Below are 23,761 nucleotides of genomic sequence, written 5' to 3'. Positions count from 1 at the left end.
TGTACTTATCCAATAGTTTTGAGGAATTTAGTGTAAGATCATCAATTATAGCATGTAAATCATCTATGGACAAGTCATAATAATTTACCTCATCAAGTTGATCATTACCAGTCATGAAGTAGATTTTATCTTCTCCTTCAGAGTCTTCTTCCTCATTCGAGTCATTCTTAAGATCCTCCCAAAATGCCATGAGCACTCTCTTCTTTTCTTTCTTCCCTTTGTCCTCCTTCTTGAGCTTCGGACAGTTGAACTTAAACTGTCCAGCCTCCTTGCAATGATGACAAGTCACCTTGCTCAAGCCCTTCTTGTATTCCTTTGAGTTTGAACCCTTGTACTTGTCTTTGTTCTTCATTATCCTTCTAAGTCTCCTAACAAAAAACATAAGTTCATCATCTCAAATACCATCACTAGACTCGCTCTCTTTTGATTCTATTTTTGACTTGAGGGCTATTCCTTTTTTCTTTGAGTCCGGGTTTGTGTGTGTGGCTTCATAGGCAAGGAGTTTTCCTCTCAGCTCATCATAGGTTATAGGGCTTAAGTTATTACTCTCGGCTAGGACAGTGGCAGTTGTTTCCCATTCCTTTGTGAGGCTTCTAAGGAGTTTTCTCACTAGAGTTTGTTTTGAGTAGGTTGTACCCATAGCATCAAGGTTGTTGATTATGATTGAGAATCTCTCAAACACTTCATTAATACTTTCTCCATCCTTCATATTAAACATCTCGTACTCTTTTCGTAGCATATCAATCCTCGTTTCTTTGACCTGTTTAGTGCCTTCATGTGTAACCTGAAGTTTCTCCCAGATTTCTTTAGCTGTCTTACATCTAGACACCTTTCGGTACTCTTCAAAGTTGATAGCACAGTGAAGAAGGTTGATGGCTTTAGCATTCAACTCCATTTTCTTCTTGTCGTCATCGTTCCATTCAGTTTTTTCTTTTGGAGTCACCACTCCATCAGCACTTGTTTTTGTTGGAATCTTGGAGCTGCTCACAATAATCTTCCATATGTTGTAATCAATGGATTGAATGAAGATCCTCATCCTCTCTTTCCAGTAGGCATAGTTCTTCCCGTAGAAGAAGGGAGGCCTATTGTTTGACTGGCCTTCAGTTAGAGTATATGCAACTGTGGTTGTTCCCAAGTTGTTCGCCATTGGACCTTTGCTCCAAGCGGTGAAGCTTGATTCTTGAGACCTTAGCTCTGATACCAATTAAAGATTGTAGAAGGTTTAGAGAAGGGGGTTAAATCGATGACCTTCTTTTACGTTAATGAAATAACCCTTTTGAAACACACTTTCAGTCTGAATCTGTTTGAACTCAGCAGCGAAAAATTTATGAGACAATTTCATTTTGTCTCATGAATATCAGAAAATAGAACAGAGAAGGGAAGAGAGAAGCTGACACCATCATGTATCCTGGTTCAGTTGTCTTGTGCAATGCAACCTACATCTAGTCTCCACCACAACAGTGGTAGAATTTTCACTATAGTTAAAGTATTACATACACCAATTCCACAGGATTGACACAATCATTTTCTTATAAAGTTCTAACCTAACTTGACTTGGCTATGCTAGTACCTAACTCTTCACTCTTAGTACTCACCCAACTAAGAAAGGGGTACCTCACTGGTACAAGATATAAGACACAATACCAACCTAAAGAAATCTGAAATCACTCTAGACTTTTCACTCAAGTGTATCACTCTGCCTCTTTCCACTCTTAGGCTTTTACTTGAGCTCTCTCATTCTGCCTTTTACCTCAAGAAATTATAGAAAGATAAACATTAAAAAGAAAATTATAATTTGTAAAACATGAAGGAGATTAATGCTTCAACAGCCTCTTTGCTATATAATAAATCAGATTTGCTTGCCTCTGATTTAGTTCCTCATTCTGATGGAATGCTCCTTTGACTAGGAAGTACTGTCCAAGTTGATGAACTTCTTCAGAGAACTCTTCTCAGAACATAAACCTCAAAAACACTGGTTATCTCTCCTTTGTTTCTGAAGGATGAAAATCTTCTTTTGTATCTCCTTGCATGATGTTGAGTTGCTCTCTCTTAGGTCAACTCCTCGAGCCGTGAGCTTCACCAAATTATATTTTCACTTTCTTCCAATAATCCTCAAATTAGGAACTTTGGTTCTGACCTTCTTTCTTGACCAAAAGCCTCAGGACAACAAAGAAAAATATTTTCAACGGTAAACTCAGATCTGAATCCTTGAAATACTACTTGGTCCCTAAGACACAAATTTGACCATAGATTTACAGCAGAGCTTAACAGAGATCACTTTCTTCATTTTGTCCCAATTTGGAGTGGCAGGGAGTTGGAAAAGAGGAGAAGAAAGCAATATGCATGCAAGAGGAAATTAATCACTTTTGGCTTCTGACTTAGCTTAATATGGTTTGATGTGGGTGATTAGACCTTAATCTTTTTGCTTAACCCTTCTCTTTCTTTCTTCTTTTGTGAATACTTAGGAACGAATTTCTCTCTCTTTCTTCTCTGAGTTCTGACCGAAGAGAAAAAGTGAACGTTGCTTTGGAGGCAACACTTTGGAAAGAACAGCTTGAGAGGAATGCCTTGGGCTTGGATCATATTTACTTACCATTCAGCCCATGTGATTTCTTTGTTATTTGCAATTAGGCTTTGTTTGAAATTGTTGCCCACTAAGATAGATTTAGCTTGTTCCATATTGGGCTGCTGCAACAATGAATTTTGGCCTGCAACACTTAATCAAAATTAATCAATATTGATGGGTTAATTAGCCCAATAAAAATAATATTTGTCATCATCAAATTAATTTAATTAATTTCTTAACTCAACAGAAACTCATATAGTTATACACATGTAGAAAACACATGTTGCATAATCATTCATTGTCCGGTGACTCTAACATGCTTGTTTCACATATGATTTAACAGATGGGGTCAGACTTGTGGGAGACAAAAGCTGAAAGGCTATTAGGAGGTGATCAGAAGTTGCAGTGAATTAATTAAAAAAGACTGCAGTGGATTAGTAATTAGTTAAATGATTTATTTAATGGTATAAACAGCATAATAAATTCATTGTTTTTATTGCGGGTCGTAGGTCGAAATTGGGTTTTGGACTATGGGTGTATATTATGCTTTTAGTTTTATTTTGTTGGGTTAAGTTTATTGTGATTCATTTGTTTTTGTTGCATTGTACTACTTGGGCAGAAAATGTATGGGATTTTTGATGGATTATTGAGAGACATGTCCTAAGATGAAATAAGTCTTTGTTTGTCTGATCAGGAGATTATGAGTCCAATAAAATAAGCTAGGATATAAAGAGCCGTAGTAACATGACAAAAAAAATGATTGTGGCTACAATATCAAAACAAAATAGATATAACTAGGGTGCATGTTGGGTAATTTCTTTAAAAATAGATGAAGATTGAATGTAAAAAAATTGATTAGCGGAGACAAATATACGTAACATAAAAAATATTTTTATAATTATATTTATTATTATAAATATAATAAATTTTCAAATAATGTCAGAAATAAATTACAACACTAAAATAATCATTTAGATAACAACATATAAGTTAAATAATCATTTAAACAATAGCATGCTAATAAAGCAACGTTACAAAATTAAAATTAAATACAATTTTAAAATTAATTCATGAAAAAAAAAAGTAAGAAGCCACTGATAAAAATAGTGGTGAAATCGTATACAGACAACATAGTACTGTGTTTTTTAATATAATTTATTCTTTGATTTTGTGGTAAAATTAAAGCTTAAGTACGGTTTTGGTCCCTAAGGTTTTGGTCAAAAAAATTTTTCGTCCTCAATCTTTTCTTACATACAAAATGGTCCCTAAAGTTTAGTCTTGGTTTTAAAATCGTCCATAAAGTTTGACTTAGTTTTAAATTTTTGGCGGCAGAAGCGGAGACAGAGGTGGATTGTGGACAGCTGCTTGTTCTTCTTCCCTTCTCCCTTGGCAGAAGCAAAAACATGCTTCTTCTCCTAATTTTTTTATTATTTTATTAACTTTTTATTATGGATAATTTGGTCCCAAATCTTAAAATTTAAGTAAAAAGAACAATTTTGTATACCAAAAAAAGTTGGAATCAGAAAACATTTTCGACCTATATCTTAGGGAACAAAATTATACTTAACCCTAAAATTAATCGCACGATAGGAAAGAAGAAATGTACAACAAAGATATAAAATTTAATTTCCTCCACATATATGAAACAACTCTCACTTCAGTAGGGTTTAGTAAATAAAGGGTGGAAGGATATTGATAATTGTGTAGGATTTAGGGTTAAGGAGGTAGGAGATATGGTGATTAAGGTATAGTATATTTTATGATTTAGGGTTTGGTATCTTAGGAGTTAGGGTTTAAGGTTTGTTTATGTGGTAAATATAAGATAGGGTTTAGGATCTAGGGTTTATAGTTTAGGATTTGTAGTTTAGGGTGTAGGATTTTAGTGTTTAGAGTTTAAGATTTATGATTTTAGGGTTAGGAGTTAAGGTTTAGGATTTAGGATTTTTGTTTAGGGTGTAGGAATTGGAATTTAGGGTATAGAGTATAGAGTTTATGTTATAGAGTTTTATGGTGTATGATTTTACCATTTAGGATTTAGATATTTATAAAGCTATTCTAATTGAGAATTTAATAATGGTGAAAATACACGTACAATTATGTTAATAGAAATTGATTGTGGATAAGGGTTACACAATTATTATTAATTTTATTTTTTTAAAATCAGTTCTGGTGTTTTTTTGTTAATTAATTAAATAATTATTATGTAATCTATAAAACACGTAATATGTAGGTGAAATGTTTGATATTAAATAATAATAATACCAATAATAATAATAATAATAACAATAATAATAATATAAATTAATAGCGGGTATAGTAATTGTTAATTTACCAATAATGACGAACAACGAACATATGTTATTCCTATATTTTTGTATGTCCACTCCATGATCCAAATTTTCAACCTCTTCCACTTTGGGCCTAACTCATATTGGTAATAACATATATAAAATTTGGTCCACAAAACAGAAAATGTAAGACCCGGTTAATTAACGGCTAATTAACCCATAAAATGAGAATTTATTCTAGAAAGCCAAAAATGTTATTTTTATGGCTTAATGTGATAGAGGAGTTTGAGACGAGAATTTCGGTACCAATTTTATAGAAATCGGACCAAGATTGGACCGAACGGGCCAAACCGGTCCAACCGGACCCAAAGTGGGCCCTTGGCCCAACTAAACTAAACCAAAATCCTAATTTTCAGCACTCTCTCTCCTCACAACACACTAAACACGCTGAAAATGGAGGCCATGGAGGGAAGAACACTCTCAAGTTCTCTCCCTTGGTTGATCTTCAAACCACCATAACTTTTGATCTAGAGCTCCGATTGCCGCTCCGTTTGCGGTCACGCGTTCACCGCGGAGAGCTCTACAAAACCCATACAATTAATCTTGAGGTAAGCCACGTTTTACTGTTCGAAATTCCAGCCCTTGATTTCGAGTTTCATGAGCAAAAATGTTGAGATTTTGGGTTCTTTGATGTTATAGGACCCAACTCTCTTGAAGGAGAAGGTTAATCTTGTCTCCTTGGACCTTGGGTGTGGTAAGATTCTCAACCCTAGTGTAAATTATTGTTCTATGATGTTTGGGTATTGAGATGTTGTGTTATGGATATGATGATTGTGGCTTAGGTTGTGTATATGTGAATATTGGAGCTTGATTGGTGATTTTGGAAAGCTTGAAAGAGGGTTTTGTGTGATAAAATCTGTTCTTGACGGTGTTGATACCTTGAGAGCTTGTGGACAAGTGGTTTGGAAGTGCTCCGGTTGAGCTTGGGAAACCGGCTAAGGTATGGTTTCGGTTTCCCGTATCTAATATGTAATGTGGTAGAAAATACTTAGGCTAGAGGCCCTAAGATAGGCATTGAATTGTTGGTGTTGTTGAATGGTTGAGATATATGATGTGTTCATATATGTGATTATGAATATTGATGCCTTGATTGTGTGATATATGAGAAATGCATGTTGTGATATATGCTTGATGGATGATTGAGGTTGAGTTGATGGGTGGTATCATGTTGATGGTGAGTATGATGTTGATCATGTATAATGATGGTTGATTTGGAAATTGATACTATTGGAAATTGGGATGAGAAGGATGTATGACATGAGATTGTGTTTGTCCTTTAGCCATTGATTGAGGAGTGTTAAAATGGTTGGAGGTAGTTTTGGAAATTTTGGTAAAATGTCAATGTGTGAGTTGAGGATGGCTTGTTGTTGATTTTGGTACATTTTGAATGATTTCAAAGAGAAGGGTTGAAATTGGCATGTTTTGATTGATTTTGACAAGAGTTGAAAGTGGCTTGTTTTGAAAATGGCACTTTGTGGTTTTGTATGAAAACATGGTTTTTGGGCATACTTTGACGGGACATAACTTGGACTACGGATCTCTGATTTGTGCCAAATCTGTTTAGAAATGAAATTGGATCCGGGATGTCCATGCCGTTCGAAGAACGGATGAAAAATGATTTAAAATGAGAGAGTTATGATCGTCGGAAGATTGGGGGTTGAATCTGTGAATTCTGCAGCTTTTAACTTAGAAAATTTTTAGCAGAATGACCCTTCGCGCGTAGGCGCACTTGGTGCGTACGCGCCATTCTTCGAGAAAGCATCATCCACGCGTGCGCGTGGTGTGCGCGGGCGCGTCGATGCGCTGCATCGAATGCCCAGCCATTTTCCAGAGAGTTGTGCCAGAGTTGTGCCAGTTTTGTGCCTGGGGCGCAAGAGTACCCACGCGTACGGGTGGCTGACGCTTGCGCGCCGTTTGGCTAATTTTCAACCCGCGCGTTCGCGCGTATGACGCTTGCGCGTCGATGAGTTTTAAGGCCATCCACGCGTGCGCGTGGAGTGCGCGTACGCGTGGCCCTGTTTTCATCCCAAAGTTGATTTTTGAGTTTTAAAAGCCAAATTTCATACTTCTAAGCCTCCAATCTCACCACTTATGTCTTAAATCATTATGATATGCCTAGCATGAGAAAAAGGGCTAGTGAATGTGGTAACTTGCGAGTGAAGCAAGGGAAAAGATGAATGATCATTGAGGATCAAAGATGATTATGTGAGATGCAGAGAATGGCGGTAGAAGTGCTTGTTATGCCATGGGCCGAAGGGCCATAATTGTTAATGCATTGGCTGGTTATGGATTTAACTGTGAGCCGGATGGCTAGATTATTGCCGTGTTACGGCGGAGCCATGTTTATGGCCAAGTATAAATGCATATATGCTGTTGATTGAATTGTGAATGTTTACACTTCCACCATTGGAGATGAGGGTTTCCCTGGGTAGTAGCAATGGCTAGCCACCATGTGCTCCAGGTTGAGACTCGAAGCTCTTTTGACCCTATGTCGTAAGTGTGGCCGGGCACTGTGAAAGTCCCGGATGAGCTCGCCCCCATAAATATTCACCAGTGATGGTGATGGATAAATATTCACCAGTGAGGGTGATGGATATGGATCATGATTATGATCAAGTTTATGATGAGTATAACTCGAGTTGGGGATGCGCGACAGAGGGACATTCCAATGGTTAGCTACCAGGACTTGTCGGGTTGGCTCTATAACCGACAGATGATATCATCAGCCACTAGGGACAGGCATGCATCATAAGCATACTACATGAATTGTTTGAGATTGCCTATTTGACTGCATATTACTTGCTATTTGTCTAAATGCCTTAATTGTTCTTATTTGTATATCTCCTGTCTGATATAACTGTGTTTGCTATATTATACTCCTGCTGGTGGTTGGGAGGTCTGAAGGAATTGGAAAGGGAAGTATTAGTTAGACTGAAGGATCTTTAGTCAGTTGCCACTTACGGTTTAGCTTGTTTATAAGCTTTGATATTATCTGGAGGAAGTTCTAGGATTGCCTTCGGCTTTCCTCTATTATTATGTATTATATATGTGGAAGCTGTTACCATGCTGGGGACCTCTGGTTCTCACCCATGCGGATTTTGTGGTTTTCAGATGCAGGACGCGAGGCTTCTCGTTGAGGCATGCTGGAGACTTCTGGATTAGCGAAGATCCTTATTTTCGGGACTCTGTTTTGGGTTATATATCTTGTTTAGATACTTTTATCTCCATTAAATAATACAAACTGTGATGACTCCTCTTATAGGAGGTTTTGGAGAATAGGTTTCTGTATTTGTGTCCCTTTGGTAGCGTTTGTTTTGAGGTACTGAGACAGAGACTGAGAGACTGAGACTCAGTATCGTGTTTGTTAGTTCAGAGACTGGTACTAAAATTTCTGTCTCTGTCTCTAAAATTTCAGTATTTCAGTACCTCCAAAAAGTAGAGACACAGGGGACTAAAATTTTTAGAGATGGAGACTGAAACTTTAATAACATTTTATACCTAAAATACTTTCATTTCAATTAATTAATTCCAATTTTACCCTTTGTGCAAATTAAATTAGAGTTTTATTCTTGTTTCAATTCATGTCTCCCATTTTGCACCAAACAGAATACTGAAATTTATTTCAATCCCTGTCTCTTAGTCTCTGTCTCTCAGTCTCAGTCTTTCCGTCTCTGTCTCTCCACCAAACGCTACCTTTGGGTTTCCTTTGGGGTTTCCTTATTTTATTACATGTATATATTGCTATGCTCGGACCGGTTATCTTCGCAGCCGGATTTTGAGTCTTGATATTCCTGTTTTTGATACTCCTTTATATATATTATCTCACGTTGGTTTATCCTTGTTCGTTACGTTATCGATCGGAGTGTTGCGCGTTCGAGTTACGATTTTTGTTTACCCCTTTTTCTACAAAGGCTCCTAGTTATAACCAATTATTCATACTACTATACGTACTAAATTTTTGTTTTAGATGTTGTAATACCTTGCCATCTCTGAATTATGACTTAAGCATAAGACTTTGTATGGTAGGGTGTTACAGAAAACTCAACCACTAATTACAGGCTCATTATATTAACATAATCATAATTTAATTATTTTTACTTACATAGAATAATGACTCTACTTTAGAACTTGCCAAAATGTTCTAGAGGATATTAACCACTGCTTTAGGACTTGCCAAAAAACTCGTCAGATTTAGATTAGCTTAAATTTGGGAATGACCGCTGAGGACTCTAGTTTGGAATTTGTGTCTTGGATTCGTTCTAACCTCAACAAAAATGAGTTTCTTTTTGCAGCGGCCTTTTGGTGGATTTGGAGGGATAGGAATAATGACATCTTCCACCAAGATGATCCATGGAGTAAGGAGAAAATTGTTCACTTAGTTAAACATGCTGCTCGAGATTTCTCTAATGTTGTTATCAACCAAAAACATATTATTCCTTCTTCTTTGAAATATAACTGGGAACCACCTCCAATGAATGTCTGTAAAGTGAACTGCGATGCAAGCGTTTTTGAAAATGAGCAATTAGCTGGCTTTGGATGTATTATTAGAGACAGCATGGGAATTTGGATAAAAGGTTGTTCTGCCAGTATACCTCTCTCTAGTGTTCTTTGTTGTGAGTTTCATGCTATTTGGGGAGGGCTTGTTATGGCTTGGGATTGCGAGTGCAAAGAGATCATATGTGAAACTGATAATCTTGATGGGTTTCTTCTTGTTTCGCGAGGCACAACTAGCATGATTAGGAATGACTCTGGTCTGCTTGACAAAATCAAAGATATGCTACAGCGCAATTGGACAGCTACTTTAGTGCTCATCCAGCGAACATCAAACAAAGCGACTGATTTAATGGCTAAGACTGCTGTTTTAAACAAGCAGATGTATCTAGAGTGGTTACTGCCTCCTAATAATTTAGACATTATTATTAGAGAGAAGTACTACTCTTTTTCTTAAGTCTTTTTTCTTTGTGTTATTTTCAGTCACAAAAAAAAAAAAATAATAACTCTACTAATTATCACTACTCACTAACTCATTTGTTTCATTCCGGTAACAAACACAGAGTTTGTCATTTTTTAATGAAATCATACATCACATTCTGTCATTTATAATTAGAAGATTGTGCCACCATAACAATCTTATCTCTTTACACGTGTCTTCTACATATATAGAAGGAATACCATAGTATTGCCCCTTATTTATATTTATATCATTATTACATTAGAGATGTGTGGATAAACAGCATATTCCTTGATGTGTAAATAACTAAATATCGCATCTAATGGGACTTGGGAGGCATGATGGTTGGCGAAATTTGTGAAAGTGAGAACAAAGCTCAAAGCTGGCAGCGGGAGGACCGGAAAATGGAGATAGACTAGAGGACTAAAGAGTAAATTTGGCTTATCTACGTAATCAATAAATGGATTATCTTTGTCTTGTTACTGTATTTATTATTTCAGTCAAAGAATCGCAATCCTAAGAAACATAAAGCCATAAAAAGAACACATGATGAGTCGGCGCCATCCAAGAAGAAAGCTGCACTTTGCATTGTACTTGTACTGCCTACTTAAGGAAACCGAACCTTCTGGAAGCCGAGGAAGCATTCTGATCTGGTAGCACACGCCACTTCAGACATTCGTGTATGTCAACTTTTTCATCATCATCATATAACAATTAAAAGGAGGCCCTGTTTCCGAATACCGAATAATATTTACTATTACTCCTACGCGATTTGTATTCATCACATTCATTGCCCTGTGATAATGATGACGTGGTTCTACTCCGCCTCTGCCGCCGCCACTCTCCTCCTCTTCTTCAGCCCCTCACTTGTCGATCTGGATCATCACAGACCCCCTCAACTCCCAGGTCCCTAAAATGGATTTTCTCTTCCTCCTCTTCCACTTCCACATTCACTACTTCATTTATTACAGTTTAGTTGATTCTCTCGCTATTCAAATGGTCCTAGGGTTCTCACAAAAAAAAAAGGTCCTAGGGTTTCTCGCAATCTTGCCCCTTTTCAAATTCCGTTAAAAAATACAAATCCCAGGTTCGATAGTACTAATGTCGAGGGTTATAAACCACACATTCAAGACAATTTCATTTTCTTTGACTTCAGGCTGTTTTTATTTGGCAAAAAAAAAAAAAAACAAGAAATTGTTGTTGTTATTGTTGGTGGGATGTGGGATTATGGTGATATAGTACAACCTGTTCGAATCAGATGCTAACTCCACGATGAATTCCTAGAATTCAGTCAATTCACTATTCAATTCTAAGCGAATAGCTTATAGGGCCTGGGCGTGTTTCAAGGTGTTTCTCTTTGCTTTCTGTCTCGTAGGGAAGTGAAGTTTCAGGTTAGTTATGCGGCGAGTCTTGGGTATGATCTGTGTTGTTTTTGTGTGATTGGTGCCTCAGTATGTTTCTGTGGTCTGATTGTTCAAGGATTTTGGGAGCTGATGATGGTAGCTAGCTATCAAAATTCAAAAGCTTTGTGTTTTGTTTATTTTGACCTTTTTCCCTTCTTGGGGCTTGACATGATCAATGCCTGTTCTGTTGTTACATTCCATAAGCAGAAACAGAACATGTTTGAAACATAGTCACTTCTGCTTTATGTTATTATTTTTATTTTATTTTTCTTTTTTCTTTCTTGAAAGAAAAGAATCAGGGTGAAAGCTGGCTTTTGTCCTCTGGGGAAGAAGAGATGGGTATTCCACTCCAAAATCAAAAGGCACAACTCGCAAATATACTGAATATTAGAACCAAATTGCTTTTTATATTATTAGTTATTTTGTTCTTATACTTTCCGTTCCTATGTTGTTAAGAATCTAAAGACACTACAAATGCAGGAGTTAGCATTGAAAGGCCGGTGTTAGAGGTCACCCCTGCCCCCCTTTCCGTTCATTCAGCTACTTATGGTGATGATGTACAAAACACTTTACGATGTGCCCGTGTTGCCATTTATGGCATCTCAAGATTGAATCTTCTGAGCTATGCTAGTTCATTCCACATTTCTGTGGCTCCCTCAGCCGCAATCCCAGAGAGGCTACATAGCCAAGTTCAGGTTTGTCTGCATAGGTGAGTGTATAGCTTTGATCAATGTACATGGTGATAGTATATTTATATTTATTTGCTATCATCGCATTCCACATCATTGGTGCATCTCCTGGATTCAACTTATTGCAAAATTCTATGAAGATTGCTTTTTCTTATTAATAAAGTATGTACAGGGACAATTCACTTGGATGGTGTGAGTGCCAAAAGGATGAATGGAAGAGCGTGCAGAAGGGCATATGGAGTGCCGATATGTCACCATATGACAAGAGGTATGCTGATGTGAGGATTAATGGTCAAACATCAGTGTCTGTTACAATTGCTCTTGAAGAAGGTATGCTCCTTCTATCTCATAAAAAGGATTAAAGGCAAATAGTTATTCTATTATTAGTGTTTTGTTTTTACTATTGCTATTTTTAATGGTGCTTATTTGTCCATGTTATTAAAATTGTTCCAGATATTCAGAATTTGTGCCTTATCAGTCTTGTACTTGGATTGGCATTACTGTTGGCTCCAATTATTAGCAGTCGGGTTCCATGTTGCCATAGCAGTTCAATGGCTATAGTGATCTTTCCTGTCATTATAATTCTACTATTTCAGGTGTATAAAATTATTTCCTAAAATATACGGATTTCATTTTGTTATATTCATTCTGATTTTTATCATTATTTTGTTTTTAAACTTCCAAGCAACATTTTTTTTAAAACATTCAGGCAATTTTTAATGATGAACCTTGAAATTAAATAAAGTATGGTGTTGGGAAGGCTTAAATTTTGGGTCCTCTCTATTTTGTTCAGCTGTTAATCTCTTATTGTTTAAATGTCACCAGTTTGATTCCTACAGTTAGTAAAACAATGTCAAATTATTGAGTCACCAATGGTATTTTTCTTGTACATACTACATGGAAGCCACAGTATCACTTTCCTTCTTTGACCTCCTCTTCCTTTTCCCCAAATCTCCAACTCCTTCCTCCTCCTTGATCTTAGCCATACTCTTCAACCAACTTTCCCATCCTACTCTTGCCTCCTTCTTTCCTCAGTTGAACCACAAGGTCAGCCTAATGGCACTGGCATTCACATTATGGATCAGCAGCAATGTGGTCGATCCTCCATGCTGCATAATGCCTGCTGAATGTTGGACCATCTTTTCTGGTTATCACAAATATTGTGAATTCCTCCCGCATCCTATATGACTTGGCATGACTTGTCTATTTTAGGGATCCATTAGCATATGAATTAGTTTTCATAGTAAGTGCTACTCATCACTTGATTAGTATAAACAGATGAGATAGGGTAGAGGGAAGAGTATCTAGTCATTTGAGTAATTGGGAATGTTGGGAGAGTTGAGAGGTCTCTTGAATATCCGTACTATAATTCTAACTAATCAATAAAACACTGCATTCCAATTCCAGTAATAACAGTTGATCAGTGATATGTTACATTCTTTGTCATAAAATATTTCTCATAATGGTTTTACAGGTTGCTATTGTTGTAATACTGAGCATCATCTTGGCTGGAGCTGCTTTAGGTGATAGAATTGTTAGGAAATTTGTTTTCCCGAAACAAGATGGTACTAAGCATGCTGGGGTCGCTAAGTTTGTGATACTGAAATGGGGAATGCGCATCATAGGATCCGCCTTCATTTTTCAGGTTTGCATTTATGTAATTATAGTTTAGAGAACATGAACTACGCTATGGTTGTTATCCAAAACTCACCCTGTCGTATATGACAAATTTTGCTATGTCAATGTCACCTTGTGTAATTTCTTATTGATGCATGACAAGATGAACAAATTTTCTTCACGGAAAGTATGTAACATGTTAATGTTTGTTCGTCATTTCACTGGAATTAATAGCCTAGCTTTTTTTGTCTAGCATCTCTATGAAACTCAGTCACTTGAAAATATTACCAAGCTGTACCACTTTTTGGGAAAGCTTTTTAACCTTCCATTTATCTATTTATTAGTTGAACCAGCCGTCTATTGACTTTCAGTTTATTTTTATATTGTTTTCAAATATTTAATATACTTTTCACTGTTTTAATAGTATTTTAGAATATTAGTTTTACTATTATGTTAATATATATTGTTATATTGTTTAATCTAAAAGGTAATTGTTCATCAAGAGAGTGGTTTGCACTTAATTTTATTTTCTCCTTTTGCCTTTTATTATTTTACCTATTTATCTAACTATTCACCTATTATAATGTTTGTTTTAAAAAATTTTCCACATAAATTTGCAAATGTTGCTGTTTATAGAATCTAAATGTACAATATTACAATATATGAAAAATCTTAGTTTCTTTAATCAGTCACTATGTTGGTTCAGATGAAAATAATAAAATTTAAAAGTACCCTAAACACACAAGAAAAGAAAAACAAAAATATACATTGACAACAGCAACAAAATTCTATTGTCCTTAAAATAACTGTAGGTAAAATAATCTGTTGGAAGCCATACACCTGAGGGAGGGAAAACCATACTAATTGTATCTCATCCTTCAGTTTTGGCTACTGTTCTATCATCTTACCAGATGCCAGTTCGTTACAGTGACACATGCAATTATTTTAAGATTGTTGCTCATTTTCCTATTTATTTTGATTTTACAATTTTTTCTTTTCTGCCAGAGCACTACTGATCCGCCTTTGGCAAATGGAGCCTTGGTCTCGTTTGCAGCTGCTTATCTTATTATAAAGTGTATTCACACATGGTAAGTCTGACTTCTCTTTCTCCATTTTTTTCATTCGCATAAAATGATTTTTAATTGGATCCTGTACAAAACAGTGTTCGTCTTTCTCTGGTTTTTGGGTGTTCATCCCTTTTTCGTTTTCGCCTTCCTTTATAAAAAAAGCAGAAAATGTTTTTTTTTTTGGCGCCCCGCGGGGGTGGGGGTGGGGGTGGGTGGTGGGTTCATGGTTCTTGATATAAAAGATCTTGTTTTCATTTTCAACTTCTCCACTTGTTAACTGGCCATTGATTTCAAGCAGGCATGAAGGTTCAGTGAATGGTAATCCCCTTCAGCAGTGGAAGAGAGGAATAGATGGTAGTGACAGCTTCATGGAAGGTATGTTTCATGCTCTAATCTTTCTTGAATAAGATTTCTACATATTCTGCAACAGAACTTTCTTTTTTGGTTTCTATTTTATATATTTTCAAGTATTTTTGGGGAATTACTAAGTGTAAACTAGTAATTAAATAAAAGAAATTGAACATTTTACTTACAATAGTGTATGGAATCTGTAGAACTGATTGAGCAAATATTTAGCAGTAAAAATGTGCAATATGCTCCAACTTAGGGAAGAAATGCTATGCTTTCATGTTGAATAAGCTGGAAAAGATTTCTTTCCATCGAGAAAAGCTCACTTGTTGGTTGAAAGCTAATTTTTCTCATAAAATACCTTTATATATACAACAATTAAGTTGTTTATAGTTCATATGTATGCTCTGGTGCCGTAATATAGCATTTTGAGATCTGTATGTAGGATTCTTATGTATCATCGGCATGGTAATGCTGAAGATGACGGAAAGAAAATGGTTAAAAGTTTAGTACTAAATGTATGATTAATTATTTATAAAAGTTGGGCACTACAATAAGTTGCTTCTGCAAGTATGATGATCCCTCATGAGTCATGTGAGGGATGTTAATGTCTGTTTTATGCATTGCACTCTGCTTCAATATTTGGCATGTACTAAACAGACACTACTAAAAGCTACTTGAATGCTGGATCACTTCATTTGCTGCATTGAATTGATTTCTCAAGAGTCCCCTGTTCACACATATGGAAATGTTTTGCATTATTGTGTCTCAGTAGTCTTGTTACATTTTTGCTTGCATGCTCTATTTTTTGTTTAAGCCTTTCATTCACCTATATCAATAAAGAAAGTAGAAGAAAAGAGGGAAAAAAGATGTACATGCTTTGCACGGATTATGTTCTCTAATAAACCTTGGAGAAGCCTGTCTAAATTATTGATTTTCATTCAGATATTTATTACTCAAAAACTGTGAAGTTTCTGGAGCACAGCTTTTCTTGCAATAACAAAGCTGTGATACGCTGTCTGATCCATTTTTTGTTTCTTGTGTTGTATCTTCATTTTTTATGTATGTAGGGCACGTGTATTTCTCAAGCTTTTACAACAACAGAAAGAGGTTAACAGAGAATGACCGGGTTGAGTCAACTCGAAAATTCACTGATCAAGCTTTAGCAGATTTGATAGCATCTCCAGCTTTCAGTGCCTGGTTTATTGCGAATGCGGACAGGATACGAGTTGATCCACATGAACCAGCCAAGAATCTCAACAAGTTAAGAGCATTAAAGGAGCTTTCTTCTATGGCCATGGCCTATTGGAGGAGAGTCATAAATCTAAGTATGAGCAAAACAAATACTTTGATTGGAATAATTACAGATCGTGCGATTTGGTCTGGAGGGTAAAACCAGTACAACATGGTTGACATTCTAATCCAGCATGACCTTAATCTCACTGCAGAAGTCTCCAGATTCCAAAAATACTCTGAAACTTCTTATCTACTCTACACTTGATGCTCCACCACTCCCTTTGAAGATGGGTTCATGGATTGAGGCGATTCTTGTATTTTAAGATTAGTGTACAGGTTTTTGTTCTAATTTGTATCTGCATAAGTCATCATTTTGGGTTGAATAGAGGGAAATAGTTCAGCATTTACTTGCTCAATTTTATTTAGTTGTTGGTTATGTTGGTCTGGGTGTGTGACAGAGATTCTTCTGTAGTGTACAATGTGATCAAATGCACCAAGAACCACCCACACAACCACCTGTATCTTCCGTGACCACTATGTTCACAACTTAGTTGCCGTCTGTCACCGTCTATTGTTGAACACCTCCATTGTTTACAATCTTGCTGCTCATGCATCTGCACCACATAAGGTTGACGAGATGATGTAACTGTCTGAGAAAAGGTTGGGTTTTGAAGGAAGGGGAATGACACTGAGAATGTGTTTCTGGGTTTGGGAATATATATATTATTATTGGAATGGCAGAGCTAGAGACGCATTTTTGAGTTGTATTTTGGAGGGGAAAGGAAACCACACATTTCAATATGTAGTGTATATTGTAATTGTGTATATTGTAATTGTGTAAGCTGTGTTTGAGATCCAGGGCCTTGATTATATATTTTCTTAACCAAAATAAAATAAATATAATTTAGATTTAAATGTAGTGTCTACATATTATTTAATGGAAAGTTCTAATCAATCTAATCTAGTAATGTACAATGAATATTATACGGTGGTTTTTTCAATCTCTCTCTTAGTTAAGAGATTAAAACACACTTATATGATTAATCAATGTTGTTTGACTAAATGAAGTATTACACATTTGAATTTGATTTCAAAAATACTAAAAAAATACCCATAAAGTTCATAGTTAAATTTTAAATGAGTCAAATAACCTTTGCAGGTTCTATTATTGATAGACGTTTCGCATCTGGATACTGTGTGTTTTTTTGGAGAGAGAGAAGATAAAAAAAAGCAGAGGAGAGAGTTAGAGCATCTCCAATAAAGTATTTATAGAGTATTATTTTTTATACTTTTAAAAAGTGAATTGATTTATAATTGAAATATACATTAAAGTTGATATATAAAATGAAACCGATATTATTTTAAAAATAAGATATTACTTTCATAGAGAATCAATAAAATTTTGTCATTTATATAATTATGTTAATAAAATAATATAAAATTTTAAATAAATTATAAGACTAAATATTGGAGGATCTCACAAATACTTTTGTAAGATTCAAAATAAAATTGAAATTAGAACTATGATTAAGAATGTTTTTAACAACAAAACGTGATTCAATTTTGAGTTATGACACGAAGTACGTGAACTTCTATGGATGAAGTTAATATAGAGATTATCATGGTTGTGAGTGGGGTCTAAATAATATATAATATAATTCTAAAAAATAATAGATTAGTTAATTCCAGCTAATATTTACAATATTGTTGCAAAATTTGACTAATTTCAATTTAAATTCATAATCAGATTTAAATTTGTATTTTTATCAATAGATATTAAAATGAACATTATATATTATATTTCGCTAACCATATATCGTATATTTCACTATTAAAAATGCACAATACATATTATATATACTAGCAGCGCCAATGAGTTATAGTTCAAATGGCATAGACTCTCCATACTCAATTAAGAGGTTGCGAGTTCGAGTCTCATATCTTTGGTAAAAAAAAAAAATACTAGCGGCTCACCAGGAACTATCGTGCCTATTGAGCCGCTTTTCTATTGAATTTAAAAAATTAATTTTATATTTTTATTTTAAAATTATAAATTTAATAATAATTAAAAATAAATTATAAAAAAATAAAATATCTTAAATTATTTAACATATAAAATGTTAAAATAAACTAATTTAAATTAAAAAATAAAATTAAAAAAATATTAATTTATTATTATGTGTAACAAAATTAATATAAAAATTTATTAATATTATTTAAAGATTATTTATTTATAAATATTATTAAATTTATTTATTTTTTCAATCCTATTTAATTAGAAGCAAATTTAGAAATTTATATCCAAAACATTTTTTATTTCCATCCATAATTCTAATAGATAAAAAATATATATTTTTTTAATCTTATCTTGAACCTCTCTAATTATCTTTAATTTTATTAAGATTATTAATTTTTATTTTGATTATATTATCTCATCATATTATACACTATCTTTTCTTGCCAATGAGTAATTGCTCAAATGGCATAGTCTCCTCATACTCGATTAAGAGGTTGCGGATTTGAGTCTCTATCTTTGGTAAAAAAAAAAATGTTGCTTTGTTTTATTTTTTTTCTTCTTCTATTCATCCCATCGCAATTAATTATCACCATACCATTTTCAGACTTACTTGTTAAGCCATATTTTATTGCTTTAAGACAAAATTTAAGATATCAAGTATTCAAATTTTTTGTTAATCAAATTATAAAATTTGTCATCAATTATAAAAAAATAATATCAAATATATTATATCTTCTTAAAAGAATAATATTATATGGACACTAATATTTTAGCTACTATTAACATATACAATTGAATATAAAAATATTACATTGTAGAATATCTCTCCTACTCTTAACACTTATTTGTAATAATTCTTAATCTTTCTCTAGATCTAATATGTCACCTTCTATGTCTCTAACTAATAAAATTTTTAAGATTTTAGTTTCATTTAATTTCAAAACAAAATTGTAATTTTTATATTGTTATTTTTTTCTAATATTTTTAAGAAATTAATTTTTATGTTTTTTAAATTATAAATTTTAGATAAAAAATAAAAATTTTAATAAATAATAAATTATTAATAAATAAAAATAAAAATAAAAATTTCATAAGTTATTTAATTTTTTTAATATATAAAATAATAAAATTTAAATTAATTTAAGTATAATACTAAAATTGTTACGTTGTTATTATATGTAACAATTAAGATAAAAATTTATAAATTTATTTATTTTTTAATTTTATTTAATTTGAAGTAGATATAAAAATTTAAATTTAAATAACTCTTTTTCTCGCATAATTTTAATTGTTAAAATTTTTTTCTTTTAATTTTATATTCAATATCTTAAATCAACTTTTATTCCATTACTTTTTAAAAATTTTTAATTTTTATTTTTATTATTTTTTTATTATTTTCTATACACATATTTATCATTATTTTTTTTTAATTAAGTGAAATAAAGATAGGAAGAGAGTACTACATGTACTCCATAGAATAAAAAAAAAGACAAAATGAATAGAAGTGATGTATAGAATAAAAAAGTAACTGTATAAAGAATAAAAAAATAACTAATAATTACACTTTGGACCAAATTTTAACAGTAAAATAATATTAAACACAATTTATTGATAGAATTAAGATGAAAAGTGAAAATTGGACAACAAACTCTCCTATTTTCTTTATATATTGTTATAGATATTTAATTTACAGTACATTAAATATCTATAACAAAGTGATAGACCAAATTAAAAATTGTGATTAAAATATTTAGTGATAATTAATAACTATCAAGTGAAGAGAAAATGGAAAGAAAAAAAACTAAAAAGAAAAATAATGTAATATCATAATGGCATTGAGACAATAATAAAAATTTAAATAAATAATTTTAAAAAATAATAAAATTAAAACTAATTTTAAAAATTAAATAATAAAATTAAAAGATATATTTTATCAATTAAAATTATGTATAAAAATAACAAATACTTTAAATATAATTTTTTATCTTTGATTTAAATTAATACTGATAAAAATAAATAAAGAAACCTAATAATACTTATAAATAGTTAATTTATAAAAATTATTTCTAAATTTTTATTTTAATTTTTTTACACATAATAACAACGTAATAAAATTTTTTAATATCTTATTTAATTTAAATTTATAAATCTTATGCATTCTAAAAGTTAAATAATTTAAAACAATATTTTTGTTTTTAAATTATTTATTTTTAATGTTTAAATTATTTTATTAAATAACAAAAATATAAAAATTAATTTTTTAAAAATAATAGGAAAGCGGTTGAACACTGTACTGTGTTTTGTTACAACCTAATATAATTTAAGGATTAATCGTTACATACAAGTGTTTTACATTTACAAGCTTTACAAGTTTGAAGAGAACGAAACTTCCTAAACGCGCTGGTTATATTACGTGCCTCTTTAGCAGACTTTTAAATTAATCAAAATCAATTAACGCGTGAATATATAACTTCCATTTTTCAAAAGATTTTGTTTCCTTTTTCGAGTTTCTTGCCAAATTTGTTCGATCTTCTTCGTGCGTTCTCTCTTTGCCTTCGATCTCCTTCGGTTTTTTTCGATTTTAATGATTTCTGAAATCAAGCTTTCAAATTGTTTTGAAGATAATGGAACTTCAAAAATACACCCAAACAATTACAAAAATACACTCAAACCCAATATCAGATGGGAGACAGTATATTTCTTCTTGAAATCTTTTAATGTTTTGCTGGTTAAGAGTGAGGTACATGACAGACACAATCTAGAAAAAAAAAAAACCTAGAAGAACAGTAAAATAGTACACCTTGAATAATGTTTCTTCGTTTTTTCTGGTGATTTTTTATGGACATTTGTATCTTGTCTTCTTAATTTCTTCTACTCTTTGCGAGGAGTTGGAACGTTTCTTCATTTGTTTCGAATGTCGCTGGACGGTTTGCATTTTGATTGAAGAAAAAAAGGAAGAGTGCAGCATAATGAACGTGTTGTGAAAAAACGCAACAGGTGATTAAGGCGCGTGCGTTGGACGCTCAATTCTAAAGAAGTGGTGCGCGTGTTTTTTTTTTTAGATTTGGACCAATCTATATGTAAACCAAAAAAAATTTGTATGTGTAGTAGGCCTTATAATTTAATATTGCTTCTTCTTGATTACAACCGATTTTGTTAACCGTTTTTGATTCGATAAACCGGTTTGAACTTTTAGAATCATGGTTTAGATGAATCGAGAATTCAAATAAAGAATTTTGATTCAGACGCATTGAAAGATACTTGATTTTTTTGAATTCCATTTTTTCTTTATATTCTGCTCGCGGCACATGGCACTATAGTACTTGTTGAGCCACTCTTCTATTGAATTTAAGAAATTAATTTTATATTTTTATTTTAAAATTATAAATTTAATAATAATTAAAAATAAATTATAAAAAATAAAATATCTTAAATTATTTAACATATAAAATATTAAAATAAACACATTTAAATTAAAAAATAAGATTAAAAAAATATTAATTTATTATTATGTGTAATAAAATTAATATAAAAATTTACTAATATTATTTAAAGATTAGTTATTTATAAATATTATTAAATTTATTTATTTTTTTAATCCTATTTAATTAGAAACAAATTTAAAAATTTATATCCAAAACATTCTTTATCTCTGTCCATAATTCTAATAGATAAAAAATATATATTTCTTCAATTTTATCTTAAACCTCTTTAATTATTTTTAATTTTATTATATTTTTTAAGATTATTAATTTTTATTTTGATTATATTATCTCATCATATTATACACTATTATTTTTTTTTTGTTTTCTTCTTCTATTCATCCCAATCGCAATTAATTATCACTGTACCATTATCCCAAGTCCCAACTCTCATTTTTGTTTATCACTTTGATCTATAACTACTATTGTGTTAACTTTTGAGTTATTAAAGATTTGCTAAAAGAATTTTTTTTTCTTCTTTGATTTAGATATCTAGATATATACCTATTATACAGATCTTTATTATTTTTCATTTGTTAATCAAATTATAAAATTTGTCAACAATTATAAAAAAATATCAAATATATTATATCTTCTTAAAAGAGTTATATTATATGAACACTACTATTTTAGCTACTGTTAACATAAACAATTGAATATAAAAATATTACATTGTTGAATATCTCTTCTACTCTTAACACTTATTTGTAATAATTTTTAATCTTTCTCTAGATCTAATATGTCAACTTCTATGTCTCTAACTAATAAAATTTTTAAGATTTTAGTTTCATTTAATTTCAAAACAAAATTGTAATTTTTATATTGTTATTTTTTTCTAATATTTTTAGGAAATTAATTTTTATGTTTTTTAAATTATAAATTTTAGATAAAAAATAAAATTTTTAATAAATAATAAATTATTAATAAATAAAAATAAAAATTTTATAAATTATTTAATTTTTTTAATGTATAGAATAATGAAATTTAAATTAATTTAAGTATAATACTAAAATTGTTACATTGTTATTATATGTAACAATCAAGATAAAAATTTAAAAATTTATTTATTTTTTCAATCTTATTTAATTTAAAGTAGATATAAAAATTTAAATTTAAAGAACTCTTTTTCTCGCATAAAAGATTATCTGTTTTTCAAATTAGTCCCTAAATTTTTTTTTTAATCAAATTCGTCCTTTAAAAATTTTAAATTAATCATGTTAGTCCTTTCATCACTTTATTTATTGATGGTATCAAAATTTGCTAATGTAACATGTTAAGTGACATTCCAACATACACATATAAGTCTTAATTAACTATTAACATGATTAGTTTATGAAATTAGATCAAATCAACCCCAAATTAAGAAATTCCAATGCCTCGAATTCTCTCCTCAATTAGATTTTGATTTGATCTAAGTTCATAAATTAATCATGTTAATAGTCAATTAAGACTCCTAGATGTATGTTGGGGTGTCACTTAATGTGTTACATTAACAAATTCAGTCTCCCCATACTCAATTAAGAGGTTGCGGATTCGAGTCTCCTATCTTTAAAAAATAAAACAAACAAACAAAGTGATGGAAATACTAATATGACTAATTTAAAATCTTTAAAGCACGAATTTGATTAAAAAAATCTTTTGAGAACCAATTTAAAGAATAAGTAATCTTTCAGGACTTAATTTGACCATTTATTTAACTAAAATTGTTAGATTTTATTTATTAGTTTAGTTGTTTTAATTAGATTTGCTCTTATAAATATATATAGGCCTAATTTGGGTAAACAACTTAATTAAACTCTTTTTGAAAAAATAGTTTAAACAATAAATGACTATATTAGTGCTTGTTTGGGCGTCATTATTTTGATAAAAATGATATTTTTTCAATGAAAAAATATCTTTTTTTTTTTAGTGTGTTTGGCAAATTTTTAGTAGTAAAAGTAAAAGCACTAGACAAATAAAAAAACATATTTTCTGAGAAGTTGTAATTTACATCTTTTTTTAAAAGATCTTTTTCTCTTAAAAAAAGATGTTTTTCAT

General features: G+C 31.8%; 2 protein-coding genes across 4 annotated transcripts; one reads left to right on the top strand and one right to left on the bottom strand.

Moving 5' to 3' along the window:
* Positions 1-359: 359 nt before the first annotated feature.
* LOC148562543 (uncharacterized) lies at positions 360-1,147 on the bottom strand. The gene is made up of 2 exons (XM_088490915.1): positions 761-1,147; positions 360-368 (listed from the first exon to the last, which is right to left on the bottom strand). The coding sequence occupies exons 1-2, from the start codon at positions 1,145-1,147 to the stop codon at positions 360-362; spliced, it is 396 nt and encodes a 131-aa protein (XP_088347041.1).
* Positions 1,148-10,382: 9,235 nt separating this feature from the next.
* On the top strand, positions 10,383-17,140 carry LOC107647215 (uncharacterized). 3 transcript variants are annotated; one of them, XM_088491487.1, is made up of 9 exons: positions 10,705-10,771; positions 11,562-11,630; positions 11,749-11,977; positions 12,130-12,287; positions 12,411-12,553; positions 13,432-13,602; positions 14,580-14,662; positions 14,940-15,016; positions 16,060-17,140. In XM_088491487.1, the coding sequence occupies exons 4-9, from the start codon at positions 12,206-12,208 to the stop codon at positions 16,380-16,382; spliced, it is 879 nt and encodes a 292-aa protein (XP_088347613.1). In that variant the 5' UTR covers positions 10,705-10,771; positions 11,562-11,630; positions 11,749-11,977; positions 12,130-12,205; the 3' UTR covers positions 16,383-17,140. The 3 variants fall into 3 exon arrangements, with proteins under 3 accessions (XP_088347611.1, XP_088347612.1, XP_088347613.1); XM_088491485.1 differs by lacking the exon at positions 11,562-11,630 and having other exon boundaries at positions 10,383-10,771; XM_088491486.1 differs by lacking the exons at positions 10,705-10,771; positions 11,562-11,630 and adding an exon at positions 10,384-10,545.
* The last annotated feature ends 6,621 nt before the right edge of the window (positions 17,141-23,761 follow it).

Source organism: Arachis ipaensis, chromosome B6 (assembly GCF_059453495.1).
Source record: "Arachis ipaensis isolate K30076 ecotype BB chromosome B6, ASM5945349v1, whole genome shotgun sequence".
Taxonomy (NCBI): Eukaryota; Viridiplantae; Streptophyta; class Magnoliopsida; order Fabales; family Fabaceae; genus Arachis; species Arachis ipaensis.
Note: the sequence above shows the minus strand (reverse complement) of the source record. Positions and strands in the feature narration are given on the sequence as shown.

Coding starts and splice junctions, on each gene's coding strand:
- LOC107647215 (XM_088491485.1), top strand. CDS start 10,669: ATGATGACGTGGTTCTACTCCGCCTCTGCCGCCGCCACTCTCCTCCTC. Junction 12,554..13,431: donor TTATAATTCTACTATTTCAG/GTGTATAAAATT, acceptor ATGGTTTTACAG/GTTGCTATTGTTGTAATACT. Junction 13,603..14,579: donor GATCCGCCTTCATTTTTCAG/GTTTGCATTTAT, acceptor CTTTTCTGCCAG/AGCACTACTGATCCGCCTTT.
- LOC148562543 (XM_088490915.1), bottom strand. CDS start 1,147: ATGGCGAACAACTTGGGAACAACCACAGTTGCATATACTCTAACTGAA.